Raw genomic sequence first — 15,334 nt, 5'->3', positions numbered from 1 at the left:
TGTCAGCTTCTCTCTCTCTCTCGCTCTCTCTCTCTCTCTCTCTCTCTCTCTCTCTCTCTCTCTCTCTCTCTCTCTGGTTTAGGTTACAGGCAGGGGCATTTTCATCTGTGGTAGGAAGCAGAGCAGCTGTTAAATGGATTTGGCTGAAGGCTAGCACTCTCTCGTGTCACAGATAACTCACATGAGCTGGCGCAGTGATGCCTTATTGCCGACACCACTGACAGAGGTTAAGTGACTTTGGCTGCGAACATTGAGGTGTTGTTTGCCAACACTCACAGAGATGGCTGTCATGTTGTTTCTGACTACCCAACAATGGCAGCTGGATTCTTTCAAATGTAACCATATTTAACCAGAAATAAAAAAAACAAACAAAAAAACATGTTCTATTACCCTTGCCTTTGTTGGCAATAGTGGCAAGAGTTCCAATGGCTTCATTAAAATTGGTTAATTAGGAAATGCCCTTCTCTCAACCTTGAAGTACTTGTTGAATAAGTTTTTCCTGCTGCGCTGAAAACTTGATGCCCTTGTAGAATACAAGTCCTCTAATAGCAGCAAAACATTGCAATTCTATTGAACAGCAAGACAATTCTATTAAATAGCAGAAATGTCTTATAAATAAACCCAGAGCCCAGAGCCTTGTCTGTGAGTGGAAGGTCCTGCGTCATTCTAATGCCAGAAAGAATAGACCTGGTGTTTGTCTCCAGAACATCTCAGTCAGTGGGGAGAACTGGGAACAGGCTCGTGTTTGCAGTCTGAGCTATCTCTCCTCCCTGGTCAAATACAAAGGATGACTAACACAATACTTTCTAATGGAGCTCTAACCTCTGTTCTGTTTACCTTCCTGGCTGCTGTTAAGAGCTGGCCACTGTCAATCATCGAGTGTGCTAGAACTGACCCATGAGACCCATAGACTGGAGAGCGCTGAGAAGGAACTGTGGTGTTCATCATAACACAGCACTTAGGAGTTGTCGGACATATTGGAACTCGGCATAAAAGCTGTCGGTCATCCTGAAAGTAAGCATCAAAGCTGCTGGTTATCATAGAAATAAATTGATTCAATTCCAGTAGCTTCCCTAGTTTGGTTAATGGGCATCCTCTGTGCTTGCACAAGGAATTAGACAGAAACCCATGTAATTGGTTATATCCCCATTTGACTAGAAAATTGCACAGTGCAACAATGAGTGATCACTACATTTCATGCATTCATAACATTTCACACCAGGCGACTTGAAAGCATGTATTCTCTCGGTCTTCCTATTCAGTTGGCGTCCTTTGGGTTATTTAAGAATTGCTCGCTTCCATGAAATGACTTTCCACTTCTCCCTGGCTGCATCTCTCTCTCTCTCTCTCTCATCCCCCTTTCCCTGGCCCGCCATCTCATTCTTCACTGTCTCCACCTTAGAATGAGCTACTCTATTCAGTAGGTTGGATAAATGTGCTGGGAATAACTCACAAAAGCAGGGTTTCTGGACGGGGGGGGCAGTGTGCTAACATTCTGAAAGGATTTGGCCAAAGAGCTATGGCGAGGAATTTGGAGAGTTTGATTCTTTTGAATTAGCAGCAGGGTTATAAGAGTGTGTTTTTTTGCATCCTTTGGGAAAAAGTATTTCAGGGTGGAATGTAAGCTACCATTTTAGGAAAAAGCTTCAAGCTATGAATGCCATCCTTCCCCATGGTGCCTCTGTACCAAAACCTCATTCCATGCCTTCTTAGCCAATCAGATCAAATGGAAATCCACCAAACTAAATCAAATCATTCTTGAGTTCTAGATCACCTTTTGTGCAGCATTGCAATACAAGGCTTTAACATAGTCAATCTAATCATGGCATGCTCTGTATTCTCCTCAGTGGGAGAATATTAGAGTGTCAGTTGTTCACTAGTTGCCGTACTTGTTGCTCAGGTGACTCTATGATGTATGATATTGTGATGCATGGTTTATGCCTTTTGCATAATGGTGGCAATACAGCATTGCTCCATTTGAGTGTGCTGTTGGCACCCTACTCTATTTCACGTCTATTAGGTATAGAGTTGACTTTTGAAGGTTCTCAGCAGTAACAAATAGACCCAAATAGCCGACTGACTATACTGGTAATTTATACAGTGTGACTGTTTGAATCAGAGTACTCTGTCACAACTTCGAGTACCACCGAGTGCTACTGAATAAGTAGACAACTATTTCTATGTAACTTCCTCTAGGTACAGCTTATGTGGTGTCAGATTTTCATTCATGAGACAGAATTTAAGTCTGAATATCTTATCCATGACTACTCCATTATCAGTGCTGAAATAAAGAACTCAAGAAGAGGCTCAAGAGTCCAGCAAAGTTCTGTGCAAAAATAAGATTTATTCCATCAGAAATCCAACATTACAAACAGGAACAAAGATTCTATCTAGCTAGCTTCTCTTTGTCTGCACATCCTTTTTATACCATTAGGGGCAGGGGGTGCATCCTTATGGGGTGCGCCCCATCCCATCATTAAATATGGGGTAATGATACATGGCAGTGAGTCTAAAACCTCTTGAGCATTCTTCAGCGAAGCACACAGGTCATAGAGGAGGATGGTCAAACACCGAACCACAGCAGAGTCAGTGTGGTCTAATCCTTCACAGCTCTAGCAACAAGCAGTGTGAATTTCCAGAGGGCTGGATTATTAAAATGATGGTCCTCCGTGGCGGGACGCAACAGAAGGCTTGCTACTTGGCCTCTGACAGGCATTAATGCCTGCTCCCATACCACCCATGCATCAAAGGGTACGCCTTGAGTGAGGCCTCCGAAGTCGAGCTGAGCGCTGTAAGCCCTCGCCATAAAGGCTGATTTAAACTCTTCCCCTGCATCAGGTCAGGAGTTCCAGGAGCCAGAGCAGGCCAATAGCCTTTGAACTGCCCAGAGCCCCGCAACACGCAACGCAGCACGAGATCCGAACCATCCTGACGAGACTCCACTGGCCTCTTTCCCAGAGATATCCTCTTCCTCGGCTTTTTCTCGAGGAATGTGTGCTGCTCCGAGAAATGAAAGAATAACATATTTCAGAGAGAGAGAGAGAGATGGGGAGAGAGCCGGATGGAGAGAGAGGGAGAGTGTGACCTGGACAACGAACGACTGGCGATAAATCCAGACAGCGGGGTTTTTTAGAGACTGGGGTAAAGATGCTTTATGGTGGAGGTGTGCTTGCCAAAAACACCTCCTTCTAGCTCCTAGCACAGCAGTGTGTGGCTACTCACACTGTGTGTGTGTGTGTGTGTGTGTGTGTGTGTGTGTGTGTGTGTGTGCCTTTATGGTGAAAATGACTACTTATGTTTGTAGTGTCCATGTTTCTTGGCTTGGCATAACATTTTGAGGTAGTGTGTGTGTGTTCACTTCTTAATTGTGTTGTGTGAGACAGGATTTTTTGGTGTGTGTTTGCCCTTTGTGTAGCTGTGTAGACCCAGTAATCGGCTTCCTTTCTGGCCTACTGACCTGACTTGTCTGTGACTCCGGTGTGTTTCTGTGGATGTGTGTATGTATGTGGTCCCATAACATCTAGATCGTGTCACACAGCACAGTTCAGTCATAATAGAGCCGTTATTGTATCAAAACAAATGGCAGCAGTGAACACAATCCTGTATCAAGACGCTGAGAAGAAATCACCTTGGCTTGGCAGGCCCTTGGTGCATTCTGTACAGGAGAATAGTCTGGGCGAGGAACAGCGTTGGCCTTTGTTTCCCGTGGCAGAGAAGGTCTAACGCCTCCGAGCTCCGGCGCTCACGCTGTGAATTGGGCGGACAGGTGGGACAACGGGTAGGTCGAGAGTCAGTGGTGATTAACGGACAAGCCAGCACCAGCGGAGGGGGGAGGCAGTGCTGGAGTCGACTAGAGGCCACCATGGATTGATAATCCCTCATTTAAATGAACTCCCGGTTATGGGGGGCGGAGCGGTGGGGGTGGGGTGGGCGAGGGGTGTGGGCGGTGAGGCAGTAGGTGATTAACGCACCGGAGCCATTAACGTCCGCCTCCAGGCACATCCGGCCGGAGCTAAGCGGACTGTGGCATCTGTTTATTATTAATAAACTGACCGGACGGGGAGGTGTGTGTGTGTGTGTGTGTGTGTGTGTGTGTGTGTGTGTGTGTGTGTGTGTGTGTGTGTGTGTGTGTGTGTGTGTGTGTGTGGATGAACACGCTAACGAGATCACACATGCCAACAATTCCTCTCATCCCTCACCGCGAGTGTAACGAGTGTTATGAAATCATGTCAGGGCCCGCACATGGTTGAAATTCATTAGGTAGAAATCAGCGGCCGTCATAAAATAACCCCCATCCAGACAGAGTTTCTGCAAGGGTGTTTGACTTCTGCTGATTCAGCACAAACTGCTCCCCCCTCTTTCGTTCCCTGTGGTGGCCTACATTATTAACTTGCCATAAAAGTAAAGTCTAACCGCAGACCAAAGAGTGTACTTTTCAACTGAACGCTGGGTTTCAGGCAACTCTATCCGTCAGCTGACTTTACCTGTCCTTGTAAAAATGTGCTATCTGCTGCGGCTGTCAAGGCAATTTCACGTCTCCTATTTCAGTGCAGTCAGTCTTGGAAAGCGCTAGCAGGGAGATGGCGGTGGCAGCAGTGGTTGGATAAGAGAGTGAGTCTCCATGCGGGAGACGCATGTCAAGCCTGACGAGTCAAATGAGCACACAGGCAGTGGCAGCCAGGGGTGAAGAGTGAAGAGCTGAGTGTGACAAATAGGGGCTCCGTTTTTTTCCAAACGAAGGGGACAAGAATTTCCAGACACACACACACACACACACACACACACACACACACACACACGCTCACATGCATTCTTTGCACAAATCAGCAGAAACGGACACAGATGGAGCAACTCAAAGACGCCTCGCAAGCAGGAGCACGTTTGTTTGCCGTCTCTGTTTGAACGTCTGAACGTTTTCATCCTGTTCAAGGTGAAGGCCTTACGCGCAACCTCACTGGCCTCTCTTCCCTCCCACACACACACGCAGGCACGCACACACGCACACACTCACACTTCTGCACACAATCCCACTCCCCAACACATCTCAGTCCGGCCTCTTGCTTTGTAAACAGGAAAAGGAAGGAATGTCAGTGTCAGCCACTTCTCTGTGGATCACATTCACACACACACACACACACACACACACACACTCACCCACCCACACGCACGCACACACACTGTTTCACGTACAACCATTTACACACACGCCTGTGTCAGAATGTGTCAGACAGTGCGTGTCCCCGTATGACCCCATACTGCCCCCCTCCCCGCCTCTAAATCCCCTCTAAAGTGGGTGCTGGGTGCCTGGGTGTTGGGCTTGTTAGTTGTCTGACCGGTCATGTTTGAGCTGCAGTCTGTTTCCTGCCTCAGATGACAAAGATAGTGGAGTAGTTAGTAGCCAAAACCCTACTGGACTTTTCACTTTTATCACATTTTGAGTATTATTCAAGAAAATGATACTTGTTCTTCTATCACACAAAAAAAAGCTTTACTCTCCAAACTATAAGGTTTCTGTAAGGTGCGCTCCCCACACACACACACAAAAAAAAAAAAGTTTGGCAACAGGAGTCTTTCCTACTAACTTTTCCACTTTATATCTTATCTTGTTGCTTCATGAGCAGAGTGATTATGATTGACCAAAGGCCTTTTTTGCTGGCAGCGAACTCAGAGAGGGGAGTGTGAGGAGACGACAGGCGTGTGTGTGTGTGTGTGTGTGTGTGTGTGTGTGTGTATGTGTGTGTGAGATGCGGAATTCTGATACTTCTCCAACAGCTTTCTTCATTATTCATGTCAGTGTTTGTGCCCTCCCCACTCTGCCTCCGACCAGTCGCTTGGAGATGGATGAAGGAGGAGGGGGATGCAGACCGCTCTCCAACACACACACACACACACACATAGGCACGCACACGCACATACATACACTCACAAGTCCATAAAAGGCTCTGTTCACCATCTCTGCTGCTTTCTATGGAATGTGAAAAATGCAAGGCAATTTTAGGTGAAATAGTGAGTGAGTGAGTGAGTGGAGAGGAGGGGGAGACAGACTCCCTGGCCCCTTGAGCTTCCAAAGCAAACCCAATCATCGTCACCACATGTTCCCCAGTCCTGCTTGAAACCAGACTTCACTTCATCAGCACGAGCTGACTCTGCGTAAGGACTGATTAGGTGGTCATTTGTATGTTCTTATATCTGGGCATAGAGGGATGGTTAGGAGTAGCGCATTGGCCTGACTTATGTGTGAAGGTGGTTTACTGCAGAACGGTGCAGACTAGAGATGGGAGGCTGGTTGTGCCACCAGTTTGGCACGTGTGATCGGCCTGAACGTCCCCCAGTTCTTTGCGAGGTCAAACAGGAAGCTGCAGACTGAGTGTAATGCTCCCGCTGGGAACAGCTTGGTAACTAAACAAGGACTGTCTGCCTGCAGTCACATCTGTGTGCATGTCTGGTGTGTGTGTGTGTGTGTGTATATGTATTCATGTGTGTGTGTTTGCATGTCTGTGTGTGTGTGCTGTGTGCATGCTTGAGCTTGTCACAGCTGAACCTGTCTGGAAATATCGAGCGACCCAAACGCAGCTACGGGTGACGGAGCACCTATCTGTAGTTATGTTTTAATATGCTCAGTGTGTCACTGGGTGTTTGTATCTGTGGGCTTGGCAGCCGAGCATTTTCGAGTTTTGCCTCATTGGGTGTGTGTTTCTGTGTGTATTTGTGTGTGTGAGAGAGTCTGGCTTATCCCCAGGAGTGCTGATAAATTGTCTAGCAGGAAAGTCTTTGCAAATGATTGCATTCCTCCTTGGCCTTGCGCTGCTATTTTTACCCACCCAATGTCTGCGTTACCTTCTTTAGTTCCCTCTGTGAAACAGGAAACGCTGGTTTGTGTCTGCAAAGGCAACACATCTTTCTCTCTCTCTCTTGCTTTCTTTCTCTCTCTTTCTCACCCTCTACAAACTCTCCCCCTCTTTCCACTGTTAGCATTGACGTGGCGTTAGCCGCCCAGCGCACAGTCAGCGAGACCCAAACATAGCCAGAGATAAATCGCTGATATTGAGGAAGTGCGCTCCAGAAAAGAAAAACAATCGGGAAATGTGCTCATTGCTGTCAGGCTAAGAATTTTTTAACCCTCCCCTGTTTACTGGGAGAGTGGGCCAGTCCCCAAAAAATTCCCCCAAGAACAAACTTGGATGGGAAACACGTTTGAAGACTCCATTTCCTGTTGCTCAAGGTCACAATGCTGGATTACATCAGTACTCCTGGAGGAACACTAAAATAACAATTGATACTAGCAGACGTGAGCATTTGATTATGACAAACAGCATCTGTAACCAGAGAAGGGACTTTATTGTTCATATGGGGGCGAGGGGGGGGGGGCGTCCTCTGTCATTCAGTTCAGTTAACATGGGGGAATATACTCAAGTCATTAACCTCATCCTCAGGTCCTGGACCTCTACCTCCATGAACCAACAGAGGTCAGAATGACTGGAGTTATCATAGTGATCGGTGTGTTTATCTGTTCCAATGAACGTATTGATCAGTCCTGAAAGCTCCCTGAGAAATCTTTGCACAGCTCACCAATCACTGCTGTCTTTGAGACTCCATGTTGCTGGAAGTTAACAGGTTCCATTGCTTCACGTGTGTGTTTGTTGTTCTTCTCTCTCGCAGAGTCTGGACGAGCTGGACGATGATGACAACGTGGAGAAGAACCGCAAGCAGGAGGAGGAACTGACGCAGCAGAACACTGTCCAGAACGAGGCCATGTCTTTGGAGCCGACTCCCACTCACCTAGCACAGGTAAGCCAGGTGTTTCTGCTGAGAATTCTCCCTTCGGACAGATCTAGAACCATTGAATAGAACTAGCCATCTGCTGCCTGCTGGGAGGTGCCCCAGTTTGACTGACAGCTTGTTAGAGTCCAGGTCAGCCCAGATGGGAGGGACTTCTACAGTAGTGTGATGTTGCCTCTGTTCTGCCTAGCAGAGGCACTGTTGGCCAGAGAACCGCTCTGAGTGGCATCACCACAGGAACTGGCTGATAAACAACCCATGCTATTCACATCTCTCTCTCTCTCTCTACCTCCCTCTCTCTCTCTTTCTTTCTTTCTTTCTTTCTTTCTTTCTTTCTTTCTTTCTCTCTCTCTCTCTTTCTCTCTCTATCTTTCTCTCTCTCTTTCTCTATCCATTTCTCTCTCCCTCTCACTTGAGTGATCTTACACAACACCAAGCAACCCTGGGAGCACAGAACGAACCTGAATAAAAAAAATTGTCGGCTGATGCCATTTTACAGGTTTCATGAGATTAGAACCTGGCCTTGAGTAAAATATATTATTCAGCAAACATAACATTCAGTGGAGTGTAAAAAAATACATTGAGCTAATATTAATCCTCATCTGAAAATCTGCCCCAGGCTGAATTGAGTTCCCAGTATGGGTTACGTAATGCCTAATCTGAAAGAAGGTCCATCCACTCACAATCCCTCATCTCTTTCCCCAATTAGCTGCATTTACAGCATAGGACGGTAATTTCCCATTAGGACATTGTGTATAAACCGCTGGACATTGTTTTATTCAAATAAAAAAAAAAATGTATTAACTGCACCCGTGCATTAACACTAACTTAGCACTTTAATCACAAAGAAGAATGAAAAACAAAACAAATGCATTCCCATGTAGAGCCTGTCCCTGTGTATTAACCTCATACTTGAAGAAATGTAGCAAAATCAATGTATAAACCTTGGCTAATAGACAGGAAATTGCTTATGGGCTGGTATTGTATTGTAAGATTCGCACTGGACTGTCCATGTGGCCCATGTGCCAAATCAGGGTTGAATGCAAAGCAGGCCTCAGTGGTGGTGTGGAGGTAACAGCTTTTCCAGTGCCCTGTCTGCAATCAGTCTGCATCTTGTGCAGCAGAGAGATGTGGGCTCTGTAAAATGGCTTGATATTCATCAAAGATTGAATGGTGCTCTATATTCATCCAAGCCTTACCTGTCAAAGACAGCCTTATTTTCCTGTGCAAGAGTAGCCTAGAAGTACATGTAGTGGCGGTTGGAAAATGCATTGTACTACTGTGATATGTTTAAGCATTGGTTCCAACTGTTGCAGTATTATGTCAGTAATGTGTTTTTTTTTTATATACATATATACTTTGATGTCATTGCTTCTGAATTCCATAACATAGCACAATATCTTGTTCTTATCTTGCATCACTGCAGGAAGAGGACAGAGTCCAGACTTATCAGGTGAGGATGGCTCCCAATGTGTTGCTCAATCAAATCACAATACTTGCTGTATCACAAAGTCTCGCAATTACATCGCATCATGGCCCAAATGTCCTGATAGTATCACATCGTTGTCTCTCTGACAATTCCCAGCTCTGAAACAGAGCTCATATACAGCTCAGAGATACCCAAACTCTTGTCCACTTATTACATAACAGCTGCTGTTGGATCTGACCAGTCTAATTGATTCCACTTGTTCCCATCCAAAAGAGCTTCGGCTCCGTGCGACATGTGAGCAGAAAGGAGATGATGTGATTAGGGGTGTGTGGAGTCACTTTTGATTGAGTGGATACTTCTCAGTTGGGGGCGAGGACCGCGTCGCATCTTTGTGTTACATTTCCCTTTCGAGAGATCATCACGGTGCATTCAGCTAGTGTAAAAACAGCAGTGCGACACGGTGGGCTTCAAAGGCGGCATTGTAAGTGGTGGAGACGCCGTCGACTGCACTCAACTAGGTGGATGTGTGGGCTGCAAAATGACAATGCCACGCGAGTTATATATTTGATTTATGGAACTCGTGCCTCTGAAAAGACACGGGGAAAGGGGACATATTGCTTCCTGTCATTTTTTAATATGATCCAGTGTTTTATGGTTAAGGGCCTTTTAAGGCTTAAAAAATAAACCACTTCACTGCCGCGACCTCGACACTGCTAACTTCCTATCCTAGGTTTACTTTAAGCTGGGTGTCTGTTGTGCATCTAATGCCAAATGTTTAAAGCAGTTTGAAAGCCTTCACATCCTTTCAATTTCTGATGCATGGACTCTTGTAAAGTAATGATCAGGATTACTTTACTCCGTTTTAAACTGTGCATTTGCACACAGTCTTAATTGGTGGCAATGAAAGACTTGATTCCAGTTTTTCAGTCACATATTGCAGAAAGACAGAGACAGATTCAGACATATCACGCATCCAAGAGGGCAGGATATGGACAAAGAGAAGCATGTTTTCAGATTAAGTCGAAGCATAGATCATCCATCTAACCACGAGCCTCACTGGTGGGCTATAACATGGAGCAGATGTGTGCTATTGAAACATGGAGCAGATGTGTGCTATTGAAACATTAGAAGGTCTTTTATTATCCTCACACACACACACACACAAACACACACTTTTATAAATACATCTGCCCACGCGACCGTCGAGTGTGCAAGGTTAATGTTCGTTAGTTTAGTCTCGTCGCTGTGGCCGCAGCAGGAGGCGTTGCCGTTCTCCATCCATGGAGGGGTGTGTGTGTGTGGGGGTAGGGGGGTAGTGACGATTTACAGTTCGCCATCAGACAAACATCTGTGACTGGAAGAGAAGCCCAGAAATGTGTGCTCCTAGCACGGAGGATCCATCACTCTGACAAAGCTCGTCCGTGCCACGTGTTTTGTCGGCCACGACGCACAGGCCTCCATGGACCTCAGGGCCCATTGCTGCTACAGTGTCTGCTGTGCTGACCAATAACAAGCAGTGGTGCGATGGCACGCAAGAAAAAACAAGAAACTCTCCAAATATATCAGTGCACAGTTTATTCGTTTTTCTTAAGACTTTCAAAGGAACTTAAACATGATGCAGAGGAGGAGGAACATGGCCTGCTGTCCGAGTGTCCGAGTTGCAGTCACTGGCTTTGTGACTCATTTCATATTTTCATAGCCTTTGTTTCAATTCTCAGGTCATAGCTGTCATTATCAATCCATAGTGTCCTCAGAAATAGTCTCAGAACTAGAAATAGAGATAAACAGTCCTCAAAAGTAAGTCTGAAAATGATGAAAATGAAGACTGCAGTCCTCGGGTCTTGGCAAGAATAGATCCTCTTCAATCCCGGCGCGTTCTAATAAATTCAAAACCAAGGGCAGAGTTTGGACAGAGATCATAGCAGCCCTTTAATATTAGATCAGCCTTATCTCCTTCTTTAACATCTCCCCGTCGGAAGGTTTTAGCCCGGGATGGGGGGAAAAAGTGAAAACATTTCATAAAGAAGTGTTCTGCGGGGGCTGATGCCAGTGGGTCGTGCCTGGCAGTGTGAGTGCAGGCTGAGTCGTGAGAAGGGGTTTTGGAGACGGGGCCGCTGTGCCTGTGGGTGCCCTGTCTGGGGCCCTGACGTAAATAAGTTCTCTTTTAAGGGATCACACACAGATGCGCTTACAGACTCGAGAGACTTCTCTCTCTCTCTCTCTGTCTCTCTCCTTTCTTTCTTTCTTTCTTTCTTTCTTTCTTTCTTTCTTTCTTTCTTTCTCTTTCTCTCTCTCCCACTCACTCACACATACACACACACACACACACACACACACACACACACACACACACACACACACACACACACACACACACTTTCTCTCTCTGTCATGCACTCACTCTTCCTTTTTTTGCTCATTTTTACAGAGATCAACACGCACAGATACGTACACACACTCACACACACACACACACACACACTAACTATCTATCTGTCCAATATATCTCGGTTAGTATTCCATCACATTTACATATACTTATGCACAGCACATGTTACCCTGAAGCATTGACAAAATTAACCTCAGCGCCTTCAAAGCGAAGACAGGGAGTGGTATAGATTCTCTGCCATGAATGTGCCCTTGCACTCGTCCATCCACTTTCTCCTCCTTTCATCTCTTTCTCTTGCTCTCTTCCTCTGATTTTTCTCTTTCCCTCCATCTCTCTTTAATGAAGCCCATCTCAACTGGGGCTCAGCATCTGCTTCTGGTTATCTGTCCCTACCTTTCATCGGTGCGTTCTCTCTCTCTCTCTCTCTCTCTCTCTCTCGGGCCCTAGAAGGAAAAGCGCTTTCCCTCCCTTAAAAGCCCCTAACCTGGAACATTCCACAGTATTATCTGCCTCTGATGTGCCTCTGAAGCCACGTCCTGGATGCATAGCTGTTTCATCCTAAATACCTCTACCTCCTTCCCTACTCATCCATTATTGCTCCCTTCCACATGAAGCGCCACACACACACACACACACACACACACACACACACACACACACACACTGACTGCCTCACACACACACACACACACACACACACACACACACTGACTGCCTCTCCAATCTTAGTGTAGGTATGAAATCAGTGTGGCTTCTAACGGGTCTACTGTGCTGTTTTAATTCGCACCTTTCACTTAAGACGCAGTAATTGTCTCCGAGCCAATCTGCGCCCTCCTCCTACGCAGCACAGTCTCCAACCCTCAATGGCAGCCATCCGCACTCTAATTTTTTCTTTTACAAGAAAAAGAAAGGGGGTGGAAAATAACTCTCACACTAGACTCCCACTGAAAATGCGAAACTGTGAATGACCCACGTACAGTTAAGAACAACATTATTCATACCTCTGGCAAATAATGATTCAATGTTGGTTTTCTCTTTATTAATATGTTTGTTCTGACTGAAAATGACACTGCCACATGTCAAAAGGTTGTAAGACAATGTGGTAGAAACATGGAATCAAAAAAACAAGTATTTTCATCTTTTTTTTACATTTTTATGAAAAATGTCATACTTTTTTTAAAGTAATCAATGGAAACATATTTATTTGCATTCACAGCTCAAAACGATTCCTTTAATACCTACCAAGCCTATCCATGTCTACACAATGATTTTAGACTGCACCTTTTTAACAGCAATCTTGCTTTTGAGTCAAGAGCGATTATTTGCCATCCCTCTGGCCTTGTGCTCGCTTTTTTGACGGATTGAGGTCTGGACTATGGCTGGGTCACTCTAAAATCTTGGTATTGTTCTCGGTTAACCATTTCTTGCCTTGTTCTTGCCTTGTTTAGCTGTATGTTTTGGATCATTGTGTGAGTTTAATGGAAGATCAGGCTGTCTGCCGAGAGACCTGCCCCAATAGGCGGCAATGGACCATTAAACCATACAATCATCCAAAACATACAGCCAAACAAATCAAGAAATGGTTAACAGAGAACAATGTCACATTTTAGAGTGGCCCAGCCAGAGTCAAGACCTCAATCCGTCAAAAAAGTGAGTACAAGGCCAGAGTGATAACAAATAATCGTTCCTGCCTCAAAACCCAGATTGCAGCTTCTGTAAAAAGGTGCGGTCTACAATCATTGTGGAGACATATGAATAAAGATGTTTCCAGTGATTATTATGACCGCCGCTAGCGAAGCGGTCATATAGGGATTGTCAAAGTTTTTAGTTTTAGTTTTTTTTTTTTTTTACCCCGTCATCTACTTCCTGAATTTTTGGTCAACGATACCCGGGACACCGAACCACCGGGACACATGAAATTTGGTGGGTATGTAGCCCCACTAGACTTTTACGGAAAAAAATTGTTTCGTCCCCGGGGGCCACTCCCCCCCCCGTGCTGGGCCCCCCGAACCGCAAAAAAAGCATTTTTCCCAAATAACTACCTGAACCGTGGCACTGAGGATGAAGAATCTTTTATGGTATGTTGGTCTCAAGGGCCCACATCAATCTGGCCCATAATCACTCATTTGTGATTTGCACCCCCCCGGTAAAAAATGAAAATGCAATATTATTCTGCTTTAATCGCCCCTATCTTCAGTTAAGATGTTCAGAACTGCACCAAATTGTATGTGTATAATTGACCTGGCATTCTCTGGTGGTATGCCAAGTTTCGTAGAATTTCATCCATGGGGGGGTCTAAAAAAAATTAGGTTATGTGTACATTTAGTGACTGTACACTCATTGGCCTGTAGATGGCGGTGCACACATATACACATGCACACACACACAGGCACCCACATACTATCGGTATTAGAACGGCCGATACATAATTACAAATTCAGTAGGATTAAAAGAAAGCCAAAATAAACATCATCATCATCATAGCTGCATTTCCAGTATTGGAATTGAGCTTGGTCTGGTGAAAGCCAGACTAGCCTCAGTTACACAATGCAAGGGAACATGAATTAGCCTATATTTGCACGAACAATAACGGACAACAGCTCTTCAACTTTGGCCCGTTAAAATGTGTATGAACAGTCTAGCGACGCATTTCATCAAGGCCCATCTAGTTACATCTAGTTTTAAAAGGGTGTGAATAATTGTGGACATGCCATTTTTCATAAAAATGTTAAAAAAAGATAAAAACGCTCAGTCAGAGAGATTCAGTCAGGTTGAAAGACCTTGCTGTTAGGCCTCCCACATCGATGCAATCCTAGTGTGCGGCCTTCTCCCTTTGGAATGTCTGTCTTTCTCCTGTTAGCGATATGAAAAATGAGCCTGGCCTTGGTTGGCCAAGTGCCCGAGTTGCCAATGCAATATTTATCGGAGTAATCGGGAGAGATATGGAATTCAGGGCACCTCAACAACCATTCTGGAATGCCTGATTTTTATTTATTTATTTTTTTTAATTTTTTTACTAGTCTGTGCCATCAGAGAATCTCAAATTTGAATGAGCTGTCAACATCACAGCACCTGTCAGATCACAAACAAGCTGTAAATTCCTCTTTGCACAAGTGCAGGCGCTTTATTAGGCGAGGAAAGATTGGCCTGAATTATACAGAGAATGTACACACACACACACACACACACACACACACACACACACACACACACACACACACACACACACACACACACACACACAAAGTAAGCACGGAAACACAGATGGCCCTATCTAAATGGACAGCGATTTACTGTTTGAAATGCACCTGTGTCCCAATCAGCCTTCTGCATAGAGACTCTTGTTAATAGCCAGAAGCGGCAGCATCGTAACACCTTCAGATGTAGGCTGAAGCACTCACATCACACATTGTGCAGGTAGGATGGTATGTGGGTACATAATGTGGAACCGATGGTGATGGTGTCCAATTGCAATTGTTTGCGGGGAAACTGAGTATATAAGTGGTTGCTATACCATGTATGGTGGGAGTTTGAGTTGTTCCTGCTATGCCCCACTGTGTTGTGTTTTCGTCTTAAAGAGGTGTGTAGAGGTGAACATGTGTGTGTACGTGTGTATGCACATTTGTGTGCTTGTGTATGCATTTGTGTGTGTGTGTGTGTGTGTGTGTATACACATTTGTGTGCTTGTCGTGTCTATTTCTATGTTGTGTGTTTGTGTGTGTGTTGATGTGTACATG

General features: G+C 45.3%; 1 protein-coding gene across 2 annotated transcripts in view; it reads left to right on the top strand.

Moving 5' to 3' along the window:
- Positions 1-15,334, top strand: part of pawr (PRKC, apoptosis, WT1, regulator) — a 60,565-nt gene that overhangs the window by 28,500 nt on the left and 16,731 nt on the right. Inside the window, exons 3-4 of one of the 2 annotated variants that reach the window (XM_042078847.1) lie at positions 7,660-7,788; positions 9,206-9,232. In XM_042078847.1, the coding sequence (XP_041934781.1) occupies positions 7,660-7,788; positions 9,206-9,232 (156 nt within the window). The remainder of the gene's footprint in view (positions 1-7,659; positions 7,789-9,205; positions 9,233-15,334) is intronic. The other variant, XM_042078848.1, reaches the window with a different exon arrangement.

The sequence above is a fragment of the Alosa sapidissima genome, chromosome 22 (assembly GCF_018492685.1).
Source record: "Alosa sapidissima isolate fAloSap1 chromosome 22, fAloSap1.pri, whole genome shotgun sequence".
NCBI lineage: Eukaryota > Metazoa > Chordata > Actinopteri > Clupeiformes > Clupeidae > Alosa > Alosa sapidissima.
The sequence above is the reverse complement of the archived record's forward strand: the minus strand, read 5'-3'. Positions and strand labels throughout refer to the sequence as shown.